Source organism: Marmota marmota, unplaced genomic scaffold (genome assembly GCF_001458135.2).
Source record: "Marmota marmota marmota unplaced genomic scaffold, marMar, whole genome shotgun sequence".
NCBI lineage: Eukaryota > Metazoa > Chordata > Mammalia > Rodentia > Sciuridae > Marmota > Marmota marmota.
The window spans coordinates 7533387-7560164 of record NW_025999944.1 but is presented as its reverse complement, the minus strand read 5'-3'; the positions used below and the strand labels follow the sequence as shown (position 1 = coordinate 7560164).

General features: G+C 39.2%; 1 protein-coding gene and 1 non-coding gene across 3 annotated transcripts in view; one reads left to right on the top strand and one right to left on the bottom strand.

Annotated features, from left to right (window-relative positions):
- Window positions 1-26778, top strand: part of Piwil2 (piwi like RNA-mediated gene silencing 2) — a 49893-nt gene that overhangs the window by 20088 nt on the left and 3027 nt on the right. For both annotated transcript variants that reach the window (XM_048801462.1, XM_015499510.2), the window contains exons 10-19: window positions 264-452; window positions 1355-1439; window positions 2085-2174; window positions 3762-3902; window positions 4980-5093; window positions 6249-6437; window positions 8773-8874; window positions 10270-10386; window positions 10883-10971; window positions 12020-12125. In XM_048801462.1, coding sequence (XP_048657419.1) covers window positions 264-452; window positions 1355-1439; window positions 2085-2174; window positions 3762-3902; window positions 4980-5093; window positions 6249-6437; window positions 8773-8874; window positions 10270-10386; window positions 10883-10971; window positions 12020-12125 — 1222 coding nt within the window. The remainder of the gene's footprint in view (window positions 1-263; window positions 453-1354; window positions 1440-2084; window positions 2175-3761; window positions 3903-4979; window positions 5094-6248; window positions 6438-8772; window positions 8875-10269; window positions 10387-10882; window positions 10972-12019; window positions 12126-26778) is intronic.
- Trnav-aac lies at window positions 3646-3716 on the bottom strand. Its single transcript has one exon. It is a non-coding gene; the product is annotated as a tRNA-Val (tRNA).

Genomic DNA, 26778 nt, shown 5'->3' with positions numbered 1-26778 from the left:
GATTGTTGTCATTTATGATTGATTTTATTCTATTTCATTATTCTTTTTTTTTTTTTTTTGGTGTGTGTGTGTGTGTGTGTGTTAAAATTAAAAAGGAGAAAGGCAAGAGTCCCTCTCTTAAAAGACACAACTGGGGCCCTCTGGTGTCATAGAGCTATAATGAGATCACTAGGTCCCTAAATTACTTACTTGTGTCCTCTGTTCCTTTCATATTACCCTGTCTGTGCAAACATGATCCGAAAGTCCCTTACCTCTTTCCAAAGGCATGCCATGTATCAGCAGAGCAAGGAAAACTTCCAAGATGAGTGCAGTAAGCTTCTGGTTGGCAATATCGTTATCACCCGATACAACAATCGCACCTATCGTATTGATGATGTAGATTGGAATAAGACTCCAAAAGATAGCTTCACAATGTCTGATGGGAAGGAAATCACATTCCTGGAATACTACAGGTAGAAAGAAGAGATTGGATTTGGCCCAAGGGTGGGGTGGGGTTTAGAGGATATTGAGTTCCATAATAACATTCAACTTCATTATTAAAATAATGAATTTGGCAAAAAAACAAAGGCTGAATATTCTCTTTGATAAGTGGATGCTGATCCATAATGGGGGAAAGGGGCATGGAATGAATGGAGGAACTATGAATTGGGCAAAGGGGAGGGAGGAGACTGGGGATGGGGGTAAGAAAGATGGTAGAATGAGAAGGACATCAGTACCCTAGGTACAAGTATGATTGCACAAATGGTACAACTCTACATCATGTAAAACCAGAGAAATGAAAAGTTGTGCTCCATTTATGTACAATGAAACTAAATGTATTCTGCTGTCATGTATAACTAATTAGAACAAATAAAAATAAAAATAAAAACCTCCTCTGAAATGGAAAAAAAAAATGGGATTGGTAACGTACCTAAGATCCAGTGAGCTTGTTTATGGGGTTGACCTGAATGTGCTGTCCTGACAGTTTCCATTCTTTTAATACTTTGGGAAATTACTACATAAATTAATTGTATTTCCTTACCTGGTTTTGTTAGAATTTTAGCCTGGTTGGAGACATTAAATTCCAGTCCTTAATTATTCAACTAACTTTTCACCTAAAAAAGTTGTCTGAGCCCATTAGCCTGAGGAAGTTGTTAACATATTTCTTTCTTGGACATTAGCCTTAGTTCTCCTCTTTAATTGCATTGTGACTCAAGCCTACTTTGTCCATTATCCTTTTCCAATGGATTCTTGACACAAGGGTTTTATGTGAATTATAAGCCTTGATCCTGGTAAGAGACAGAGACTCAGTGTGTGTTGCTGTAAGAATATCGATGTCACTCCTGAAAATTTTTCTGCCTCGTCCCTGCTCTAGCAAAAACTATGGAATCACAATTAAGGAAGAAGACCAGCCGCTGCTGATTCACAGGCCCAGTGAGAGACAGAATAACCACGGGACAGTGAGTGTATTGCCTAACTTACACTTCCAGGGCAAGGTGGCTGCTTGGATCATACCCCAAGCCTCAAGGGAGCTGTGGAGCTGTGGTTACTGTGTGGTGGGGAAGCTGGGCAAGGTTTTTGGTCTCATCTGGCAAGAGTTGCTGCATCACACTGGTAGGATTTGCTCTTGAAGTCCCCACAAGGAGGAGCTAAATATCCACATGAACAATTTAGATAAAAGGGATAAGGCGAATGTCCTGTGCATAGACATTAAAACCTCTGGATCCAGTAGGGAAGGTATGTTTAAGTGGGGTAGGGCCCTGGGGGGAGGAGAGTACCCTGTCACCTGACTCCCTGCCTTAAATAGGAGGATAGGATCAGGATGAAAGGAAAGAGAGGCACACAGCTTGATGGGTTGCCTTCCCATTGTCTTGAGGCCAGGCAGAAAAGTATGTTTTGTTTTTCTAGGTTTCCCTCTTTTTTTGACAGTTTCATTATTTTTCCTTTTACCCTCTATAGCAGGCTGTTTGTATTGTGACTGAGGGGACAACCGGTGACATGATTGTGCTCCTCAGTGTAAGCTGTGGCCTGGCCATGCTTCCTTGGGCCAGAGTGTTGCCAGCCTCCTTCACTGCTTGCCCTCCCTCTCTGTTCTCTCTCCAAAGCTGCTAAAAGGCGAAATCCTCCTGTTGCCCGAGCTTTCCTTCATGACTGGGATCCCAGAGAAGATGAAGAAGGACTTCAGAGCCATGAAGGTTGGCATCTACTGTTTCCAGGGGGAAAACTCCTCCTGTGTTGAGTGGTCACCTGAGCTAGCAGTTTGACTTAGAACTGGACCAGATTCTGGCTCTCACTGTGGCTTGTGTTGTCACCTGGGCAAGCCCATTCTTTCAAACTCCTCTATCAGAAACAGGATCTGTGACTCTTCCCCCACTGATGTGGAAAAGCATGTCACAGCTTCCTTTTGAGGTAATTAGGGCAGCAGAGGGACTGAATTTCAAAGTTAAACAGCCCTGTCTCCATCCTGAAGATATGGATGATGGGTGACTGGCCATGTGACTGCACATGAGGTTCTGGAGAGAACTAAAAGATAATAGCATGCCTTCCAATTGTTTGAAGGTATGGAGAAGACAAGCAAAAAGTTAGTGAGAAGATGAATATAGACATTTGTCTCACAGGGCTGTGAGGTGCCGGGACTGTGAACTAGCCAGAACTAGCTGAGAAGCAGAGGTAGGGACAGTGCCCCTCCCAGGCAGTGTGTGGCTGAGCTTCCACCCACTGCCTGCCACTCTAGGGTCCATGCTTGAGCTACTCTGCTATCTTGCTTTCCTTGCCTGTCCTGGACTTAAATGCCACGTCAAATTTTTATTAGTATCCTAAAGATCTTGGAGTGAAGCTGAATATTCCTGTGGGAGATTTCTTTCTTCTCTGTTACCTTCTTCTATGATTATGTAGGTCAAGGCCCCTTCTTTACAACTGCTAGTTACCTAATGACTTTATGATCACAGAGCTATCTAGATAGCCCCATAGCTGTTGTTCTGCACAGCAGCTGTATCATTAGTCCAAAAAGAACAAATAAAGAACTCATGTGATTCAGAATCTTCATATACACTTGCTAGATATTACTCAATAAAAGTATTTAGCAGGCACCCATATGGGTCAACACTGTGGCAAGTTCTGGGCAAAAAGTGCCTTGTGCTGACATCAAAATGGCTAGTATAGTGTGACAAAGTGTAAGACTGAATGTGGTTTGCTCTTTTGTTGTGTATGGCTGGACGCTGGCATATGTTTTTTCCTCTGACTTTTCTCAAATTTTAAATAGGTGTACTCAAGCCCTTTTTGCTTGAGTCTTTTTTCATAGACTCTGTTTGGAATTTCTAAATTTAGAACAAGCTTTGAGGAAGCTAAAAGATTTAGATCTCATAAGAAAAAGTCAGTAACCTTTAAAATTCTTTTATTATTCAAGTTTTAATGTATACCTTTTTCACGTTTCTGAGAAAGATTTACAAAAGTCCTCCATGATATTTGAAAATTTCTGCTGAGTTAAAAAAATTAAATAGGGACTAAGGATGTAATTCAGTCGTAAAGCATTTTCCTAGTATGGCAAATATGAAACAGCATCCCCCAAACCTAAAGAGGTTTATGGAAATATTTCAGACACATTTGGGTTTGTATATCTAACTTCATATAAGATAAATTAATATTTACATTTTGTGTGTGTGTGTGTGTCAGTGCTGGGGATTGAACCCAGGGCCTTGTACACGTTAGGCAAATGCTCTACCTCTGAGCTACACCCCCAGCCCAATACTTTAACTTGTTATCTCCATTTTACTTCTATTTAGGATTTGACCCAGCAGATCAACCTGAGCCCCAAACAGCACCATAACGCTTTAGAATGCTTACTACAGAGAATTTCAAAGAATGAGACGGCCAACAACGAACTGACACGTTGGGGCCTCTGTCTACAAAAGGATGTGCACAAGGTAAACCAGAAGATGTGAAGGTGCAGGAACAGAATCAGCTGAGGTTCTAGAGCCGTGTGAGGCCAGCTGACAGCCTCCTCATTTGACTTCATTGTGGAGTTTTGGCTTTATTCTTATACCTTTTTTTTTTTTTCATTAGATGGACTTAAATTTTCTTGACTTAATATGCTAGTATCATTTACAGATTTTTTTTTTCCCTCTGTATTTTCAAGGGATCTAAGCTAATAATTTCTGGTCAGATAGACATCAAGAGGAATGAGTATTCACTGACAACTTACTTCAATTTAGTTTTTCAACCCAAATTATTATTAAAGTTCTGTATGTCTTTCCGTTTCCTTTTTTTGTTGTTGTTGTTGTTCTTTTATTCCCCAAGTTGTTTTTTCTCAATTAATTAATTTGTGTTTCCTTGAATATGCTACTGTTATTCCTTCTGTAGACCTAAGAGGTCTCCAGCTTGTATACTGGAATTATCTGGTGGCCTTTTCCATCTGGGTTTGCCTGAGTTGCTCTAATCCCTGTCATCTTGGTTGTCTTGATCAAGTTGCTTAGCATCTCTTTGTTTCCATATCTGTAAAATGAGGATAATGGTTGAGTTAAAAAAAAAATTAAATAGGGACTAAGGATGTAATTCAGTGGTAGAGCATTTTCCTAGCATGGCAAATCTGAAGCAGAATCCCCAAACCTGAAAAAATTAATTAAATAGGGTGAGGGTGTTGCCTCTTTTTATCTTATTAAGAAATTTTGCCTTTAATTTCTCTTTTCAAGTTTCCCATAAAATACTTTATATTTTATGCCTCCACTCACTGGTTCTAAGGAGATAATGTTTTCCAACCCTTTTCTTGGGATACCATGAAAGAATAGTACCTATAAGCATTTTACCCACATTTGTCCAGATTTCGATTGACATGGATCTTGCTGATAGAAGTTTCATTTTTCTGCTATTCTCAAAAGTTGTAACAGGGCAAATCTATGAGGTAGAGATGACTAGGCCTCAGAGTCATCAGAATCAGTGTTTTCCCATGTAGTGTTCATAGATGAATGCTTAATAAAGTCATAGATACTTTATATTCTGTTTAGATTGAAGGACGTGTTCTACCAATGGAAAGAATTAACTTAAGAAATACTTCATTTATCACATCTCAGGACCTAAACTGGATTAAGGAAGTAACCAGAGACCTTTCCATCTTAACTGTAAGTGATTTTTGAAGGGATAAAGAGAAAACCATGGGCTGGGGATGTGGCTCAAGTGGTAGCGTGCTCTCCTGGCATGCGTGTGGCCCGGGTTCGATCCTCAGCACCACATACAAAGAAAGATGTTGTGTCCGCCGAGAACTAAAAAATAAATATTAAAAATTTCTCTCTCTCTCTCTCTCTAAAAAAAAAAGAGAGAGAGAGAGAGAGAGAGAGAGAGAAAACCATTATCCCCAGAGTACTGAAATTTGGAAACAGAAATGAGAGAAAGTACCACTGAATTCCATTCTAAATTCCCTATTAAACAAGGGTCCTTCAAACAAAGCAGAGGAGGAGTTGTTATGGGAAGTAGAGAAGGAAATTGTTGCCATAGTGATTCATCTTATGCCAGCTCATGGCCCACTCTCCTCCTTTCTTCCTTCTTTCTTTCTCCTTTCTCCCTCTTTTTCACTGAGGGCAGGAGGTGTTTTTATCCTTGAAAGAAGTCAAAACAGTACCCCACCAAGGCAACTGGCATATTAGCTATTTGAATCAAATAACAAAGTGGTATATAATTATTTCTAAGTATTTTGACCAGCCTGGTCTTTGTGGCCATGCATAAAATATTTCTATTTAAAAATTTTTGAGATTTTAATTGAAATGTATTTAAAGAAGCGGCACACTTATAAGTATATAGCTTGATGAATTTTCACAAATTAAATAAACTTGTGTAATCAGCACCAGGGGTTAAGAAACAGAACTTTCCAGCATCCCTCCATGCTCCCAGTTAGTCTACCCCTGAACCCTCCCCACACATTCAGAATAACTACTGTCCTGATATGGTCACAGTATAAGTACAATTCATTTGGGTTTTCCTGTACTTCATATATACATGGACTCATGGAATGTATGTTCTTTTATATCTGGCTATTTTTCAGTCTTGTATTCATAAATTTCATCTATATTGTGGTTGTATACATCTTTTGAATAGTATTCCACTGTGAGAATATGTCAGAGTTTACTTATACATTCATGTGGCTAGTAGGAATTAGATAAGACCGGATTTAAGCAGGGTAAGTGAAAGTAATTTATTCTCTATAATAAAATCTCCTGAGTGTGAGTTTGGTATGTTTTAAATTGTAAGAAATACTAAAAACAGCTTGTGGTTGTTCCTAGATCCCCATGCATTTCTGGGCACTCTTTTACCCAAAGAGAGCAATTGATCAGGCCAGAGAACTGGTTAACATGTTAGAGAAAATAGCTGGCCCCATTGGTATGCGCATGAGCCCACCGGCCTGGGTCGAACTGAAGGATGATCGAATAGAGACCTATATCAGAACCATTCAGTCCATGCTGGGAGTTGAGGTAATAAATTAACTTAATTTGAGTAAATGTATAGGATCTCTGTTTTAAAATACTTGATTACTCAATTGTCAATGCTTGATTACAGTCTGCTATTGATGATGTCACGGAACCTCTGAGTTGCACATGAAGTACTGAGCTGAGGAAGTATTCTCAATGCCCTTTGGTTATTTTTGTTTCTCTCATTTTGTGTTGGCACCCTCACTCATTCTAGTGTTCTTTTTCTCACGTACTTGGCTAGGAGAATAGCTGACTTGACTTCAGTTCATTATCTATAGAACATGTTGTGCTCAGAAAATAACTACTTGGGCCAGGTGCCATCTTTCACTATTCAGTACTGAGCTGTCACTGTCTGGTCTGGCTCAAGACTTGAATTGCTCTGGTGATGAACTTGGCTGAGGGCCTATTGACTGGGTCCTGATAACTGATCTGGAACCCTGGAGTTGAACAGGTCATAGCACTCACAATTCAGCTGTCCAGATCATCCTGCTCTTAATCTGTTTGTAAACAAAATACAGGAAGAAGACTAGGGAGAGGACAAAGGCAGAAGAAAGGTTTTTGGAAGTAATTTGCCCTTGAATTGAAGACTGGTGAATTGAATTGATGAGATCAGTCCTAGAATTTGATTATCTTGACATCCTAGTTTTCTTGTTGTGACCCACTTCTCTTGGTGTATCATTCATAGATCATAGTCTCATGATCTCTCTCTCTCTCTCTCTGATTTTGAGATAGGATTTCACTGTTTCCCATGTTGGCCTCAAAGTCCTTGGCTCGAATTATCCTCCCACATCAGCCTCCCAAGTAGCTGGGACTAACAGGCGTGTGGTAGGGCACCCAGCTTTCATGTCCTATCTTGGGTGTTCCCTTCATAATGTCCTCCCAGCTTCCCATGTATGTCATATTCTGCCATGGCCTCCCTCCAGCATGGTTAGTGATAAGTTCCGCTCTGCTTTCAGAGGACTAGCCCAGTTTAGTACACGACTCCCCATTTCAGAACTTCTTGTGTTTCTGTGTGAGAGCACATAGCCAATAGTTTTCATGTAGTGTGATATGAGTACCATTCATAATGCTCACCACATGTACCTCATGTACTCTGTCTCTTTCTCATCTTCGGGGCATTCGGTTTTATTGTTCTCTTTGTGAGAGATCACAAAATCAGATGTGTGCAGGGTCCGCATAATAAATAACATCAGTGAGTGAAGAGGGCTAGGAGGTACCTGTGGTAACTAAAGAGGGTGATCCCTATGACCAGAGACACAAGCTCACCATTGCCAAATTGATTCATTATTCATTTTTCAGTGTAAGTTAGAATTCAGGATTTGCATATAAATATACCTCCCTGTGTTTAAATTAAAAAAAAAACTTATAAATCACAATAGATACTAAACAAACACATCTGTTTGCTGTGTCCAGCCCATTGGCTCCCAGTGTGCAATCTAGGTTTACATTGTTCTCTGTCCTAACGAGAGAGAGAGAGAGAGAGAGAGAGAGAGAGAGAGAGGGAGAGAGAGAGAGAGGATGTTGTTGTTGTTGTTTTGTACAAGGGATTGAACCCAGGGACACTGTACTTAAGATATATTCCTAGTCCTTTTTTTAACATTTTATTTTGAGACAGGGTCTCACTAAGTTGCTGAGGCTGGTCTCAGTAAATTGCAATTATCCTGCCTCAGCCTTCTGAGTTGCTTGGATTACAGGCATGCACCACCACACTCAGATAGTGGTCTTGATCAGGAGCAGTGTTCCACTGCTTTGGATGTATAGCAGTGTCTGACATAGGGCATTGGCAACCTTGTTTCTCTTGAGTGCTGCATACTTTGGAAGATCCTGTTCTCAACTTTGGCTCTCTAAAGCAGTGAGGGATAGAAGATACTGACAGGAGGGATGCTATCAGCATTATCTCTCTCTCCCTAACCAGAGAGTGAAGAGTAGCTACTGTGGACTTGGTAATAACATCATTACTTCTGCATTTGACTCTGAACCTTTCTTATAGTATTGCATTTCACATTTCCTCAGAGAGTGGTCAACCACATTACAGGGAATTGAAAGCAGCAAGTAATAGAACTCTTGCATATTTTCAAACCTGGTCCTTTTCCAGGGTCTAAAGTCTCCTCGTAAATAAATCTTTGGTGATCAGGACCAGCTCTAGATAGTAAATAGTAACATCACACATCCATAAAGAGCAGTCCTGAGCCAAATGAATGCTAATTCAGATTCAAGAGCCTTTTTCTGTCCTTTAGTTCTTTGTCCATCCTAAAGGTCCTATGACTTTGCAAACTCAGTCCTATGAAAGTCCCTAGAGAGTTTGGGAACCTGATCCTTTATGCTTTATCTTTTCAAGGGGAAGATACAGATGGTTGTTTGCATCATTACGGGCACACGTGATGATCTCTATGGGGCCATCAAGAAGCTGTGCTGTGTGCAATCCCCAGTGCCCTCACAGGTAAGTAGAGTGGAGAAGAGGCAAGGCAGCTGCCCCAGCCTCCTCTGAGGTTTGTGAAGATGAGTGCATGTGTTCAAAAAGACCATAAAAACTATTGGAAGCCATTACTTGGAGCTTTGGGCTAAAAGAGTCCCCTGTTGAGAGTAACCTGGCAAGGAGCAGGTAGTTCTTCAAAAGGACACCTTCCTGCTCAGTTCTTTTTTTTCCTGATCAGTTCTAAGAGTGGAGGCTTCACTTTGAGAGGAGAAGGCTGTTTTTCCTTGGTGGGGAGTGGGGTTTTAAAAAAGGTTTTACCGGGCTGGGGATGTGGCTCAAGCGGTAGCGCAATCGCCTGGTGTGCGTGCGGCCCGGGTTCGATCCTTAGCACCACATACAAACAAAGATGTTGTGTCCGCTGATAACTAAAAAATAAATATTAAAAAAAAAATCTCTCTCTCTGTCTCTCTCTCTCTTTATAAATAAATAAATAAATAAATAAGGTTTTACCATGAGCCGGCATGGTGGTGCATACCCGTAATCCCAGCAGCTCTGGAGGCTGAGACATGAGGATCACAAGTTCAAGACCAACCTCAGCAATGAAGTAAAATAAAAAATAAAGGACCAGGGATATATCTCAGTGGTTAAACACCTCTGGGTTCAACCCTCAGTAAACTCCTACCCCCTCAAAAAAAGTTTCACTCTGCACCAGGTGCTCTTGAAAGTTTTCATTTTTTTTAATGTTTATTTTTTAGTTTTAGATGAACACAATATCTTTATTTTTTATTTTTATGTGGTGTTGTGGATCGAACCCAGCACCCTGCTCATGCCAGGCAAGCACGCTACCGCTTGAACCACATCCCCAGCCCAAAAGTTTTCATTTGTTGAGGTTTTTTTTTTTGTTGTGTTATGTGTGTGTATTCATGTATGTACACACATGCCTAGAGACACCAGAATTAGAATTATTAGTCCCAAACATAGTGTGTGCTATCTCAAATTCCTTAAGTGTAGTGTAGTCAGTCCTCTATATCTGTGGGCTCTGCATCAGTGGATTTCAACCCACCATGGATTGAAAATACTTAGAAAAGTTGTGTCTGTACCAAAAATGTATAATTTTTTCCTTGTGCTTATTCCCTAAACAATAAGCTGAAACAACTATTCACATGACAATTATATTATATTTACATGGCAATTACACTGTATTATTGTAAGTCATCTAGAGGTGATTTACAGTACATGGGAGGATGTGTGCAGGTTAGGTACACATCCTGTGCCATTGCATATGATGGGCTTGTGCGTTGTGGAGTTTGGCACTCTCGGGGTTCTGGAACAAAGGAACAACTGTGTTTACTTGGAAATGATTCATTTTTCTGAGAGTTTGATAATGTCCTGCCTTTCCCGTATCTGTTATCACTGTAGGTCATCAATGTCCGAACCATTGGTCAACCCACCAGGCTTCGCAGTGTGGCTCAGAAAATTTTACTTCAGATTAACTGTAAATTGGGAGGCGAGCTGTGGGGAGTGGATATTCCTCTGGTGAGTGCTGCTGAGGTGTCTTCCCTCAGTTCAACTCTCCAAAGAGTGCTCTCCAGCTCTTCTCCTAGTGCTCTCCTCTGGTTGTCTTTTCTGCCCTCAGTGCTACCAGGAGTCTAAATGGTTCACTGTCTGTTTTGACCAGTCCATGAGCTAAGAATGGTTTTTACATTTTTTAAATGCTGAAAAAAATATAAATATTTTATGATACTCGAAAATTATATGAAATTCACTTTTTAGTGTCCTTAAATATGGTTCACTAGAATATAGCTGCACTCCTTTGCTAGTCTGAGGCTTTATAAAGAAAGAATTGAGCAGTTTCTACTGCAAAGCCCAAGAACATGTTAAATCGATGGGAGTCTTTGTCTTTCTTTCCCAGAATTTGTTTTAATTAGTAAACCTAGAGAGAGGTTTCTTTGGGGTTCAGATAATAATTAAAGATGGAGCAATGGATTGCTTAGATTTTGGGTTTGCTTTTTGTTTTTGTTTTCTAAATTAGAAACAATTAATGGTGATTGGGATGGATGTTTACCATGACCCCAGCAGAGGCATGCGTTCTGTGGTTGGCTTCGTTGCAAGCATCAATCTGTAAGTACTACTGGTTCTATTGTATTTGGTTATCTCATTTTGATGCCTGATGTTGTAAATCCAGCACATGTTTTGGAGTCCTGCGTATTTATAATATGAATAGTTCTAACCTCCTCCCTCCTCTGTCTTCTTATGGCATTTGTTTAATGCAGCCTCTTTACCAGGCTTGCTGCCCACTGCAGCCCAGCCTCCTGTGAGCGTGTAGGCTGTGCCTTGTCTTGTTGGCTCCCCCAAGAAATGAGGTGGTATTTGTTTATATGCTTATTCCCAGTATCTGCAGAAATTGAGAATGTGAGACTTCCTCATTGTTTATCTTTTACCAGCCACCTCCAAGGTTTGGTGTATATATGCTTTCAGATTCTCTTCTGTACATACATTAACATGTATGTGATATACACATATGTGTGTGTGTGTGTATACCCACACACACACATACAGCCATATGTGTACTTACATAGAGTGTACTTACACAAATTAAATTGTCCACATCATCACTAGGCAGTGTCATTTTATGAGCCCACTGTCAAATATGCAATTTGTCTTTGACTGAAATAATATTATGTGGCATGTGATTGTTTATATATATGATATATACACATATGTCTGTAATTTGTACAAATAGGATATTACTGTGCAGATTATTTCTCAGTGTGTTTTTTTCACTTCAAATGTATATTTTGGATATTTTCCTATATCAGAACAAATACATCTCAACCAGTTCTCTTGAGCTGCTACACAGAATTTATTGTATGCTGTGTCACTGTTTATTTATGATGACTATAAGGTAGTTGGTTATTTTTTTTTTCATCTTGGAAGCAGTTTTGTAGCAAATACTCAGAATTTTATATTTTTGATGTTATATGTGGCTTAAATGTATTTTCCCATATCCTCCATGTTCTCAATGCATAAATACATTTACTAGATATTTTATTGATTTAATTCAGAGAGAAACCTGTGTGTGACATGCAGACCATGCCTTCCTATGTGAGTGTCTGTTCACTGTCCCCTCTCTTTGTCTCTCCCTCTGTCTGCCCACCCACCCGCCCAGCACCCTCACTAAGTGGTATTCTCGAGTGGTATTCCAGATGCCTCATCAGGAGATTGTGGACAGCCTGAAGCTGTGCCTGGTGGGCTCATTGAAGAAGTTTTATGAGGTGAGGAGAACAGAAATCCTAAAGTTTCTGGGTTTTTAAGGACTACCTCTCTGAACTCTTGAACAGAAGGTCTGATATAGAGGGAGAGATCCCACATCAAAGGTGAGTTTCTAAAAGAACCATTGTTTGTTGATGGAACAAGCGGCTCACAGTTCTTCCTTTCAGCTCAAAGGGCCAAAAGCTTCAATTTGGTTGGGTAAGTAATAAGTATTTCCCTAGTTGTCAGCCTGATGCCTGCAGACATAATTTTCATGCCCTTATCAGGGAAATTGGGGGTAAATTTCAGCAATTAAAGCAGCTTATGAATTACTCAGCTTTTTATGGCTATCATTAGGTGCTGATTCTTTCATTCTGGTTTAAGACAAAAGCTTTCTTATATGTTACTCCTAGAGCTCTAACTCCTAGAATGCTAACCATGGAGAATTGCTGTCATTAAGCTGATATTGAGTCTGGGACAGTGAGCAAGCAAGGTACTGATTTTTGTCTTGGCCTGTACATCAAAGGAAGTGCTGATAAGTGCCTTTCAGTCTTAGGGTTGGTGTTAGCCCTTTGCATACAGGTTAAACAGCAAGAGGTTTAACTATTTCATGTGATTGATGTTAGTTTCTCAAACTCCAATTTGTCTCTTTCTAGAATGTTTCCTACAGTGTCCCACAAATATTTTGATACTGTTGACATGTTAGATGATGAATTTTTATCTCAAAGGTCCATATAATAAGCTACTTTGTCACCATGTTCTACTATGCCTTTCTTTTTCTTGTTATTGTTTTCCTTCAAAGTTCTGTCTTGGAGAACCTCGCTCAAAGATTACCTGTCAAACCTTTCCCATTTTCCCTCACTCCCTCTCTGCTCTTATCTTTTAGCAAGAATGATTTATATTTCTCTTCCAAGACCCTTAGTTTATATTTTGTGTAGTAGTTATCACATCCTGCTAACTTATTTTAGTTATTTGTGTGCTTACTTACCACTCTTGAATGTTTTTTTTTAAAGAATTATTTGGCTATTGATGGCTATGTAACACATTACCTTAGAACTTCGTGGCATACAACAAGGTAACAAGTTACCTTAAAGCTTCTTGCCATACCACAAGGATGTATGAGATTCATGGTCAGGAACACTGGGCTCCAGTTTTTTTCCCATGTGAGTCTTATGATATGGTCTTTCCATGTGGCCATTTGCCTTCCTGTCAGTATGGTAGGTGGATTCAAAGCATTGACATTTCATGAGATGGAGAGAACCAGGTAGGGGTCATGCTGCTTTTTATTGCCTCAACTGTGGCAGTCATACCACGGCACTTCTGCTGGGTTCTACACACTGAGTTAGTTACAAAGTCCTGCCCAGGTTCAAGGGTAGGAAAAGAGATTCCACCATTTACTTGAGGGATGGCAAGGTTCTGGAAGAATGTGTGCAACTAGAGATACTGCTGTGACTATTTCTGAAAAGAACAATCTGCCATAGTATCTTACTTTTCTATCCTTTGCAGGGCCTTGCATACAACTGATACTCTTCTAGGGGAATTACATTGAATTTCTAGTGACACAGCTCTGTTCTAAGTCAAATAACTGTTTTAATTTTTGTTTCTTTTTTTGAATTATAAACTTTAAGAAATACTTATTAAACCCCATTGAACCAGGTCAAAGAGGAAATTAATCAGTGTTTATTCTAAATCTAGAATAAAGATAGTCATATCAGGATTCTCTGAATCATAATGTTTCATTGGACTCTAGTCCTTACCATCATCTTAGTTTTTGTCTACTTTTGCCATTTTCCTGCTATTCTGTATCTAGCAGAAGAAATCTTTATATTGAAACTATTTTGATCCTGTCTCTCCCAGAGTTTCTCCTGATTCCTCAGCTGAGCTGCCTCAAAACAAATTTGCTCCTAGATTTTAAGGTTCTGACCACCTGCAGAGACTCCCCAGTTTTGTCTTCCCCTAAGAGCGATGGTAGCCACCAGAAGTTCTAACACCTCTTAAGTAGTTCTCTTGTTACATATTTTCATCACCATTATGATTGGCACTTGCTACCCCTTGGCAACAACTTTCACCTTTCTTAGTTATTTTTTATCTAGCCTGTATCTCCTGTCTCCTAAACAGTATTTTTTTTTTTTTTTCTGTTTGAGACATTAGCTATTGTTTTTCTGCTACAGAAAATGGGATCTTACAGCACTGGCACATGGCTCCCTTCTTCTACCTCAACTTTCCCAATCTACTTATATTACCAAGCCTGGTTAAGTAGTTTTTTAGTGTACATGATATTATTACAGCCATCACATAATATATTTTGACTATGATTCCTTTCTTTGATTTTGGGTTTTTGTTAGAATTAGTGATTGCCTGTTTTTCTTTTTCAAATTTCTTCATGTTTATTATTTATTCTTTCCTCAATTTAAAACTTTTCCTGTTAACTCTGAACACACCTGATACTCTATCTAATACCCTTGTTTTCATGGAGATCTTCTTCCTAGAATCCTTCATTTTGTTATAGCAAGATAGGACGTACTTGACTCCATGTTTATTTATCGGTCTTTTGAGTTCTCATCACCATCTGGGGACTTACTTTTGTCTCTCTTCTGTGTTCAATGTCTTTTTTTTTTTTCCTTGTGGAGATTGAACTCAGGGTGTTTTACCACTGAGGTATATCCCCAGCCTTATTTATTTATTTATTTATTTATTTTTGAGACAGGGTCTCACCAAGTTGCTTAGGCTGTCCTCAAACTTGAGATCCTCCTGACTCAGCCTCCTGAATAGCTGGGATTACAAGCATGTGCCACTGTGCCTGGCCAGATATCTTTATCTTTCTTGGCTTATTTCATTGTTTATTTTATTGTTTTTGAATGACTCTTCCAGTAGCTTACTCACAACATTTTGAGAGTTAGATGCCTAAAAATATTTTTATTTTACCCACATACTTGATTGACAATTAATATGTAGATTTCTGGGTTTGGCAATTAATTTCTTTAGAATTTTGAAGACATTGCTTCATCATTTGGAGGCTGAGGTAGGAGTGTCACAAGATCAAGACTAGCCTCAGCAACTTAGTGAGACCCTATCTTGAAATGAAAAAATAAAAAGGGCTGGGGATGTAGCTCAGTGGTAGAGTGCCTTTGGGTTCAGTCTCCAGTACCTGGGAGGACTCCGGGGGTAGGAGGTAGGTTGCTTTGGCACTCAGTTTTTAAAAAGAAACACTCCTGGGAGCCATGGTATACAACCTGTAATCGAAGCAATTTGGGAGGCTAAAGCAGGAGAATCACAATTTGGAGACAAATTTTAAAAATGTCTTCAAAAAAAGAAAAATTAAGATTTCCCCACATAAAATCTGAAAGATTGTTTTTTAATTTTTATTTTTAGTTGTCAGTGGGCCTTTATTTTATTTATTTTTATGTGGTGCTGAGGATCAGACCCAGTGCCTCACACATGCTCGGCAAGCACTCTACCACTGAGCCACAACCCCAGCCCCTGGAAGAAATTTTTATTATTAGACTTGTCCTCCAAGAAATACTAAAGAGAGTCCTTCAATGAAATGACTCTGTAATGAAATGACACTAGACAGTAACTTGGATCCATATGAAGAAATAAGTGCTACCAGAAGAGGTGACCGCATAGGTAAATTTAAAAGAAAGCCAAAAAAGTATTTTTGTTAGTAACTTTTCTTCTAAGAGAAAACTGCATAAAGCAATAACTATAAATCTGGTAGAATGTGCATATAATGCATAATGATGTCATTTGTACAACAGTAAAGACAAAGGATGTGGAAATTACTGAAATTAATTTTGTTAATTATCAAGTGAACAAGGTGTTTGTTTGTTTGTTTATTTTTGGTACTAGGGATTTGAAACCAGAGATGTTTAACCACTGAGCCCCATCCCCAGCCCTTTTTAACATTTTATTTAGAGACAGGGTCTCCCTAAATTGCTTAGGGCCTTGCCAAGTTGCTGAGACTGGCTTTGAACTTGGTGATCCTCCTGCCTCCCAAGTCGCTGCGATTACAGGTATGTGCCACTGTACTTGGTATGAATGAGATGTTTAACCTTATGTTAAAATTTTAATCTCCAGGGAAACCATTAAGAAAATAACTCCAAGGGCTGGTGTGGTGGTGCATGCCTGTAATCTTAGCCACTTGAGAGGTTATGGCATGAGGATGGCAAGTTTGAGTCCAGCCCGGGCAACTTAGTAAGGCCCTAAGCAATTTAGTTGAGACCCTCTCTCAAAATAAATGATAAAAATGGCTAGAGATGTGGTTTAATGGTTGAGGGCCCCTGGGTTTAATCCCTAGTTAAAAAAAAAAAAAAGGAGAGAGAGAGAGAGAGAGAAAGAAACTCCAAAAACTATATAAAAGTTCATATAACTAGATTAAAAAAGGGAATTATAATGGTATCTAGAAATGTCTATTTAATACAAAATAAGGCAGTTATGAAAGAGTAGAAGAATGAAAATATATATAGGCACATAGAAAACAAATAAAACAGCGGATATAAATCTCACCTTAATAATTACATTACAAGCCAGGTGCAGTAGCTCATGCCTGTAATCCCAGCAGTTCAGGAGGCTAGGCAGGAGGATTGCAAGTTTAAAGCCAGCCTCAGCAATTTAGCAAGACCCTATCTCGAAATAAATTATAATAAAGAGCTGGGAATGTGGCTCAGCAAGTAAGCATCGATCACAAATTTGAACCCATTATACGATTTATAATGAGGAGGACGATCACAAATTCAATACTTGGTACCGAAAAAAAAAAAAAAAATGACATCACATGTCAGTAGACCCAACACCACTCAAAAGGTAGAGAGTAACAGAACGGAGTAAATGAAAAACGTAGAGGGCTGGGGATTTAGCTCAGTGGTAGAGCACTTGCCTAGCATGCTTGAAGCCCTTGGTTCAATCCCCAGAACTGCAAAATAAAAAAAATTTAAAATGTTTAGGTATGCTACCTGCAAGAGCCACATTTTAATTTCAAAGGTGTAAGGAGGTTGAAAATAAAAGGGCAGTACAAAATATACTATGGAAACAATAACCAAAATAGAGCCCAAGAGGCTACATTAGTAGAACACAACCTCGGCAGGGCTGAGGATGCAAGATATTTTTTAATAAAGTTTTTATTAAAAATGTATTTACAGAGGATGTAAGATTTTTATAAAATAAATTGTATTTTTTATAATAGCAGTGATCAAATCCAAAAATTAAGGAAATAATTTCATTTGCAATACCATAAAAAGAATATCTAGGAAGAAAAGGAAAGAAGTACAAGACAAATACTGAAAACCACAGAAAAATTATTTTAAAGATGTGGTATTTCGGGGCTGGGGATGTGGCTCAAGCGGTAGCGCGCTCGCCTGGCATGCGTGCGGCCCGGGTTCGATCCTCAGCACCACATACAAACAAAGATGTTGTGTCCGCCGAAAGCTGAAAAATAAATATTAAAAAAAAAAAAAAAAAGATGTGGTATTTCTGTGTTGCCCAGGATTGCCTCAAACTTATGGGCTCAAGTGATCCTCCTGCTTCAGCCTCCCGTGTAGCTGGGACTACAGATGTGTGCCAGTGATCCTGACTTGTAGAAGTATTGTTGAAAAATATAAATAAAAGGAAAGACATCTCATTTTCATGGATTAGAGCATTTAATATTGTTATAAATGCAATACTTCCAGAATTTGAGTCTGTAGATGAATTAAAAATAGATAAATTGGGCTGGTCATGATGGTGCACGTCTGTAATCCCAGAGGCTCAGGAGGCTGAGACAGGAGGATCGTGGGTTCAAAGCCAGCCTAAGCAACAGCGAGGCACTAAGTAACTCAGTGAGACCCTGTCTCTAAATAAAATACAAAATAGGGCTGGGGATGTGGCTCAGTGGTTGAGTGCCCCTGAGCTCAATCCCTGTATCCGCCCCCCAAAATAGATAAATTGGACTTCACCAAAATTAAATACTTTTGCCAGGTACTGTGGCTGGTGCCTATAAACCCACCTACTTGGCAGGCTGAGTCAGGAGGATCCCTTGAGCACAGGAATCCAAGGACTGCCTGGGCAACATTGTGAGATGCCATATCAAACAAAACAAACCTCCTAATTGAAAACCTTCCAGCTCAGTGTAGAGTATCTAATGTGTGAGGCCCTGCATTCAAATCCCAGCACCGAAGGGGGAAAACAAACTTATGCTTCAAGGGATACTACTGAGAAAGTGAAAAGACAATCCATAGAACAGAATAAATTATTCCTCTGATAAAATTAATGAGGGTCTAGTTCCAGAATACAAAAAGAATTCTTACAGCTCAAGAGAAAGATAACCCAATTTAAAAACGAATAAACATTAAAATAGATATTTCCCTAAAGAGCATATGCAACTAGACAGTAAGCACATGAAAAAAAAGCTAAATATCCTTAATTATTATGGAAATGGAAAACAAAATCTGTGACATTCCACATCACACTAAAACCAGGTAAAGACACAGGAAAGAAAACCTCAGATGGGTATTTCTCACAAGCATATGTGCAAAAATCCTTGACAGAATAACAATGTTATTTTAGCAATACAAAAAGAAGTATATACTATGACCATAGTGAGTTAAATAATGCCCCTCCAAATTCATGTTCCCTGGAATCTGTGAATGTGCCCTTATTTGAAAGTAGGGCTTTTGCAAAGATTGGACTGGATAAGAATGGGCCCTACTCTTGGGACTGGTGTTTTCCAGAAAGAGGGGAATTTGGACACATACGCAGGGAGAATACTTTGTGAAGCTGCAGACCAATGGAGGAGAAGATGATGTGAAGGTGAAGGCAGAAATTGGAGTGATATAACTACAAGCCAGAAACACCAGGGTTAGGCAGTAACCAGCAGGAGCTATAAGAATCAAGGAAGAATTCTTCCCTAGAACCTTCAGAGGAAGCATGGCCCCACTCATGTCTTCATTGTGCACTTCTAATATTCAGAACTATAAGGGAATAATTTTCTGTTGTTTTGAGCCACCCAGTTTGTGGTACTTGGTTACAGCAGCCACAGGAAACAAATACAATAGCCAAGTGGGTTTTTATTCCATTTCTACAAGGCTGATTCAGAGGGGAACTTCTACCGAAAATAATAACAAAACTGACAGCTAAATCAGACTTAGCTGTGAAAAAGTAGATGTTTTCCCTCTAACATAAGGAATAAGACAAAGATGCACCCCTTTCAGCACTTGTGTTTGGCTTCACGTTGGAAGTCCTAACTATTGCAGTAAGAAAAGGAAATTAAAAGTGTACAGATTAGGAAGGAGGAGAGAAAATGATCTTCATTTGCGTGATTATCTGTTGCTGTGGTTTGAATGTGTCCCCCAAGGCTTCGTGTATTGCAGTTTAGTCCCCATTATGAGGTACCTACAGTGTGAAATATCTGAATTGGTGTTTGGAGGCCTGGCCCATGGAAGGGATGAAGATGAGCTAATGTCACGAAGGAGCCCTCTTGAATCAGTCCTGGTAGCTCTGTGAGAAGAAGAGACCGGGAGACACAGTACACTTTCCATCTCTTGCCACACAATGCCCTGTACCATCTTGGCATTCTTCCAGAAAGAATACCACCAGGTGTGGCCCTGCAACCTTGGAACTCCAGAACTATGAGCCATAGCATGCTTCTTTTCACTTGAAGTCATCCAGTCTGTGGTATTCAGTTATTAGCAATAGAAAATGGACTAATACATTTCTGGAGAAAATCCCAAGTAATTAAAAAGCAATAAAACCAAACCAAACAAACCCTGCTGGAACTAACAAGTGGGAACTGCAAGGTTGTACAAGGTTAATATGTAATAGTCAATTGCTTTGTTAAAGGAAAAAAAGAAGAAGAAAGAAAGCCACTTCTCTCTGTCCCAGCAATGAAGAATTAGAATTTGAAAAACATTTATATTAGCACAAAAAAAATGGAACACTCATATCTACATTTGAAAAACTACTAAATTATGATGAAAAACATTAAAAGAATAATCAAATTGAGAGAGAACTCCATGTTCATTGACAGGAAAACTTGCTATCATTATGATGTCAGTTTCTCCCAATTTTGATCAATAGATTTACTGCAGTGAATCAAAATCCCAGCAGGTTATTTTGTGGATATCAACAAACCCATTCTAAGGTTTTCATGAAGAAACAGGAAATGTGGGACAACTGACACATTACTGAAAAACAAAACTGAGGGCTAATACTACCCAACTTGAAGACTTAACTATAAAGCTATAGCAATCAAAATTGTATGATATATGTATGTGTGTGTGTATTAGATGAACACAATACCTTTATTTATTTATTTTTATGTGGTACTGAGGATTGAACCCAGTGTCTCACACATGCTAGGCAAGTACTTTACCACTAAGCCACAACCTCAGCCCCCATATGGTATGGTATTGATGAGGGAAAAGACATACAGGTCAAGGGAAATGAATAGCCCAGAAATAGACCCATGCAAATAAGTCAAGTGGATCTTTAAGGGAAAAATAGCAATTCAGTGAAAGAACAGCCTTTTCAACAAATGGTGCTGGAACAACTATGGGCAATTCACATGCAAAAAAAAAAAAAAAAATCAACATACAGTCTTTAGACCTTCCACAAAAAGTTAAATCAAAATGGAGCAAAAACCTACATTTTACATGCAAAACCAGAAAATTTCTGGAAGATAACAGAAAATCCAGATGACCTCGGATTTGGTGATTACTTTTTAGTCACCAAAAACAGTCCATGAAAGAAAAAAATCGATAAGGTAGATTTAATTAAAACTTTTGACTCTGGGCAGGGTATGGGGGTGCATGCCTGTAATTCCAGCTACTTGGGAGGCTGAGGCAGGAGGATCACAAGTTCAAGGCCAGCCTGGACAATTTAACAAGACCCCTGTCTCAGGATCTGAAAAAAAAAAAAAAAGGCTGGAGTGTAGTTCAGTGGGAGTATGCTTCTGAGTTCAATCCCTTGAACCACAAGGGGGTGAAAAAAAGGCTCTAGGAAAGACATTATTAAAAGAATGGAAAGATAAGCTGCAGACTGGAAAAAAATATGTGCAGAATACATATCTTGTAAAGGACCAAAATGTACAAAGAACTCTTAAAACTCAAGGAAATGAACAACCCTGCTGAAAAATTGACAAAAGACTGTTCAGGCATCTTGTTACAGAATACCAACTGATGGCAAATAAGCATATGAAAAAATTCCCACCATTTTATGCTCTTAGAGTTTCACGCATTAAAACTGATGATGTGTCACTGCACACCTATTAGAAGTTCAAAATACTTGTAACTCCAAATGCTGATGGGATGTAGAACCACTCATTGCTAATGGGAATGTAAAATGGTACAGCCACTTTGAAAACAGTTTGATAGTTAATTACAAAACTAAACACATCTGGCCATACTATCCAGTAATCATATTCTAATATTTTCCCAAATGAATTGAAAATTAATGTCCACACAAAACCTGCACATGAAGCTTGGAAGCAACCAAGATGTCCTTCAGTTGGTGAACAGGTAAATAAAATGGTACATCCAGACAATGAAAGGTATTCAGTTCTAAAAAGAAATAAGCTACCATGCCATGAGAAGACCGAACCACCTTGCAGGGAGCAGTGGCATAAACCTGCAATCTTAGCTATTTGGGAGGGCAAAGCCATCTTGGGAGATTTAGTGTAGACTCTGTATCAAAGTTTTAGAAGGGCTGGGAATGTACTTCCATGGTAGAGTGGTTGCCTAGTCTGTGTGAGCTCCTGGGTTCAATCCCCAGAGTACCTCTCCCTCCCCCCGCCCCCCCCCCAAAAAAAAGACAGAACCACTTTAAATGCATATTACTAAGAGAAAGAAACCAATCTGAAAAGATTGTGTACTGTATGATTCCAACATAGGATATTTTGGAAAAATGTGATTATGGAGACCATAAGAAAATCAGAGATTTGGGAGGTGTATACAGTTAGACATAGGTAAAGCACAGGAGATATTTAGGCTGTGGAAGTATTCTATATGTTACTATAATGGTGGATACATGACATTATACATTTTCCAAACCCATAGGAAAGTACAACACAGAAGAACCTTGATGTAAACTTTAGACTTGAGTCATTACTAATGTATCAATATTTGTCCATCAGTTGTAATAAACATATCACTTTAATGCAGTATTGATGATAGAGAAAATGGAGTTGGAGGAGGCTGGGGTTGTAGCTCAGTGGCAGTGAGCTCGCCTCGCATGTGGGGAGCACTGGGTCTGATCCTCAGCTCCACATAAAAATAAAATAAAGGTATTATATCCATCTACAACTAAATAAAAATTTTTTAAAAATGGAGTTGGATGTAGAAGGAGGGTACATGGGAAATCGTACTATTACCTCAGTTCTTATTTTATACATTTAAAAACTGCTTTAAAAGTAGCCTCTTACTTTAAAGACTGCAGACAGAAAGATATCTTCATATGCACTGAATAACTTTTTTAAAAAAAGATGGGCAATAAAAGTGTTATTGAGAATGTGGAGAAACTGGAACCTTTGTATATTGCCATTGAGACTATAAACTGATGCAGCTACTTTTATTTTTATTTGTTGCTCATGACAATACAATGATCTTGACATATCATACATTTGAATCAAATGAGAGATAATTTCTCATTTTTCCAAGTGTACAGGTTGCAGAATCACATTGGTTATACGATGATGCAGCTACTTTGGAAAACAGTTTGGCAGTTATTTAGAAAGTCAAACAGATTTACCATATGACCTAGCATTTCTAGGAACATACCCAAGAGAATGGAAAACAAGTCCACACACAACCTTGTACTCAGATGTTCACAGCAAAAGCTGGGTGTAGTATGCACACATTGCCCCAGCTACTTGGGAGATTGAGGTAAGAGGATTGTGAGGTTGAGGCCAGCCTCAGTAACTTAGCAAGACCCTGTCTCAAAATAACAAAAACAAAAACAACAGTAGAACAAATGTTCATAGCAGCATTGTTCATAGTAGTCAAAGATAGAAACAATCCAAATAAACGTCCGTGAATCAATGACAAACGGGATGTGTGTCTACTTTTTATTGCAATAGAATATTATTCTTCAATACAAAGGAATGAAGGACTGGAACAAGCTGTAGTATGAAAGAACGATAAAAGCATTAAGCTGAGTGAAATTATTTAGACACCAAAGACCACATATTTTATGATTTTATTTGTTCGGTACAGGTCAACCCATACAAAGTTCATTAGTGAAGCCAGTCACTTGGGCACACGCCTGTAATCCCAGTGGCTCTGGAGGCTGAGGCAGGAGGATCATGAGTTCAAATCCAGCCTCAGAAACTTAGGCCCTGAAAAACTCAGCAAGACCCTGTGTCTAAATAAACTATAAAAAAAGGGCTGGGGACATGGCTCAGTGGTTAAGTGCCGCTGGGTTCAAACATTGATACCAAAAAAAAAAAAAGTAATTACTGGGTTCCAGGAATTGTGGGGAGCATGTTTGGGAAGTGACTGCAAGTGTTATGGATTTCCTTTTGGGGTGATAGATAAATTCTAAAATTAGTGGTAATGGGCCAAGTGTGGTGGTGCACACCTGTAATCCCAGTGACTTGGGAGGCTGAGGCAGGAGGATCATGAGTTGAAGACCAGTTGCAGCAACCTAGTAAAGCCCTACACAACTTAGTGAGACCCTGTCTCACTGTCATCCCTGGGGATGTAGCTCACTGGTAAAGCACCTGTGGTTTCAATTTCCAGTACCAAATAAATAAAATTAGTGGTGATGGTTTCAAAATTCTGAAAACATAAATCTTCTTATACTTTAATGGGGTGGGTTTTATGATATATCAAATTATATTTCAAGAGCTAGGTGTGGTGGTGCACACCTATAATCCCAGCAGCTAGGGAGGCTGAGACAGGAGGATCACAAGTTCAAAGCCAGCCTCAGCAAAAGTGAGATACTAAGCAACTCAGACCCTGTCTCTAAATAAAATACAAAATAGGGCTGGGAATATGGCTCAGTGGTTGAGTGCCCCTGAGTTCAATCCCCAGTACCAAAAAAAAAATAAAAATAAAAATTACATTTCAATAATGCTGTTCAGAATAAAAAGCACTCCTCAACCATGCAGCCTTATTGTTGTCCTGGTGGAACCTGTAAACAGGGAAACAGCTTCCAGTGCTGGCTGGGCCCCTGTCATCCCTCCTCTGCTGCTGGTGGCTTTGAAGGAAGCCTCTGCTGCTGGTGGCTTTGAAGGCTTCCTCTCGAGGTGGTTACATTTTGTCCAGCTTTTCCAACTGTCCTGAATTGAGGGTTTTTCAGTTCTTGGTCTACCACTTGAAGCCTTCCAGGCAGTCTTAAGCCAGATGTGACATTTAGTATCAGATTTAAATTTGTATCTCTAAGTCTAGCAGTTCTCAAAATTTTTAGTCTTTACATTCTTAAATATTACTGTGGGCCTCAAAAAGTTTTCGTTCACATGGGAATATATCTGGAAATAGTTACCATATTAGAAGTTATTTAAAATTATCAATAAACTAGCCAGGCATGGTAGTACATGCCCTATAATCCCTGCTATTCAGGAGACAAGCAGGAGGATGGAAAGTTGAGGCCAGCCTTGGCAACTTAGTGAGACCCTGTCTTGAAAAATAAAAAACAACTGAATGTGGTGGTGCACATTTGTAATCCCAGCAACTTGGGAGGCTTAGGCAGAAAGATTGTAAGGTTGAGGCCAGCCTGGGTGACTTACACCCTCAGCAACTTAGCAAGATCCTGTCTTTTTTTTTTTTTTTTTTTTGAAACTCCAGGGGCATTCAACCACTGAGAAACATTCCAGCCCTTTTTTAAAGACTCTGTCTTAAAATAAAAAATTAAAATCACTGGGGATGTAGCTCAATGGTAGAGTTCCCCGTCAGGTCAGTCCCCAGTACAGTGCGCGTGCACACACACACAAAAGATGGAGATACACAAGTATTCATGTGTTTATATATTTTAAATGTATATTTATGTAGAGTAATATATTATAAATATGTGTATAATTTTAATTTATTCCTCCTAATCCTGATGAGAAGGTAAAATGATTGTTTTCTCCATATTTCAACTGAGGAGATTGAGTCCTCAGGGCATAGCCAAGGGGCAGTAGAATCAAACTCAGTCTCGGATCTCCTGACCCCAAATCCAGTGTCCTGTTTGCTTATCTGTAAAATGAAGTTTCTTCCAAATAAGTTCCTGAGTCACCTCTTAATACAGCTTATCAGGGGAGTTGGTGAGATTGAGATGGTTGCGCCCCAGATTGGAAAATGGACTGGAGCTGGGCTTCAGAAGCAGGGGCCTGACGAGACGGTGCCCCTGAGGGAACAAACTCCAGGTTATCTTCATTCTCTTCAATCTGCTCAAGACTGAGCACAAGGGAGGAATTTCTGTTGGCGTGGCTTGAGCCATCTGCATGTCCTGTGGTTAATGTGGTGGCTGTCAACTGGGGGTGGTTTTGTCCTCCCAGTGGGCAGCCTAGAGACACTTTTGGTCATAACTAGGAGAGAATGCTGTTGGCATCCAGTGGGCAGAGACCCAGCATGCTGCTGAACCCTGATGCTTCAGAGCACAGCTCGGCCCCCACAATGAAAAATTGTCTGGCCCCCAATTTTGGCAGTGCTGAGGTCAGGCGGGAACTGAAGTTCTGTTACCAAAAGAAGAAATAAGTACCACAATCTGAGGCAGTAATTCCAGTGACTGTGAAGATGGATTACATGTTTGTAAATTTTGGAGTACTTGAGGTTTCTCAGAAAAAGGGACATTTATAAAATATTTCAACCTCTGAGCTTAAAAAAAGATTATAGGTGATTATTTTTAGGAAAGGTTCTTTGAAATAAAATTTTCACATAGGATAACCTATAAATAATAGTGCATGCATATGTAATTAATATTTAAACTTAATTCATAATTTAGTTTTTTGAAGGGAATTGTGAACAACAACAAAAAAATTAGTATGAACTCACTCAACCAGAATCAAAACTGAATTAAACCAAGGCCAGGTGTGGTTAGCATACCCCTGTAATCCCAGCTACTTGGGAGATTGAGGCAGGAGAATCCCAAGTTTAAGGCTAGCCTCAGCAACTTGGTAAGAACCTGTCTCAAAAACTAAAGGATAAGAGCTGTAGTTCTGTGGTAAAGCATCCCTGTGTTCATTCCTCAGTACCAAACAACAGCGACAAAACATAAAAACCTGAATTAAACTAAAGCACTCTTAAGGGGACTTCTTAAAATTGAACTAAGCTTTTTTTTTAATATTTATTTTTTAGTTGTAGTTGGACACAATACCTTTATTTTATTTTATTTTTTTATGTGGTGCTGAGGATCGAACCCAGGGCCTTGCACATTCTAGGTGAGCGCTCTACCGCTGAGCCACAACCCCTGAACTATTGAAATTGAACACAACTAGAACATGATTATGTTCCCCAAATGGGAAAGCAATTATTCTTCAAACTTATTCAAGACAGCAGATAATTTATTTAGTTATAATAAAAACATTTCACATTATGCCAGATTGTAGGATAATATTTAGTTAAAGAACCTTTCATTTCTCCACAACTTTGGATGTTGCCAGTATGTTGGAATCTGAGGATGGTGGATCTGTGGCTTGTGTGTTCCTTTGTTAGAACTTTTCTAGCACTTCACCATGTTCTTTGCCTACACAGTTATTAGTGATAAATCCAAGTAGAAGGAAGACTGATT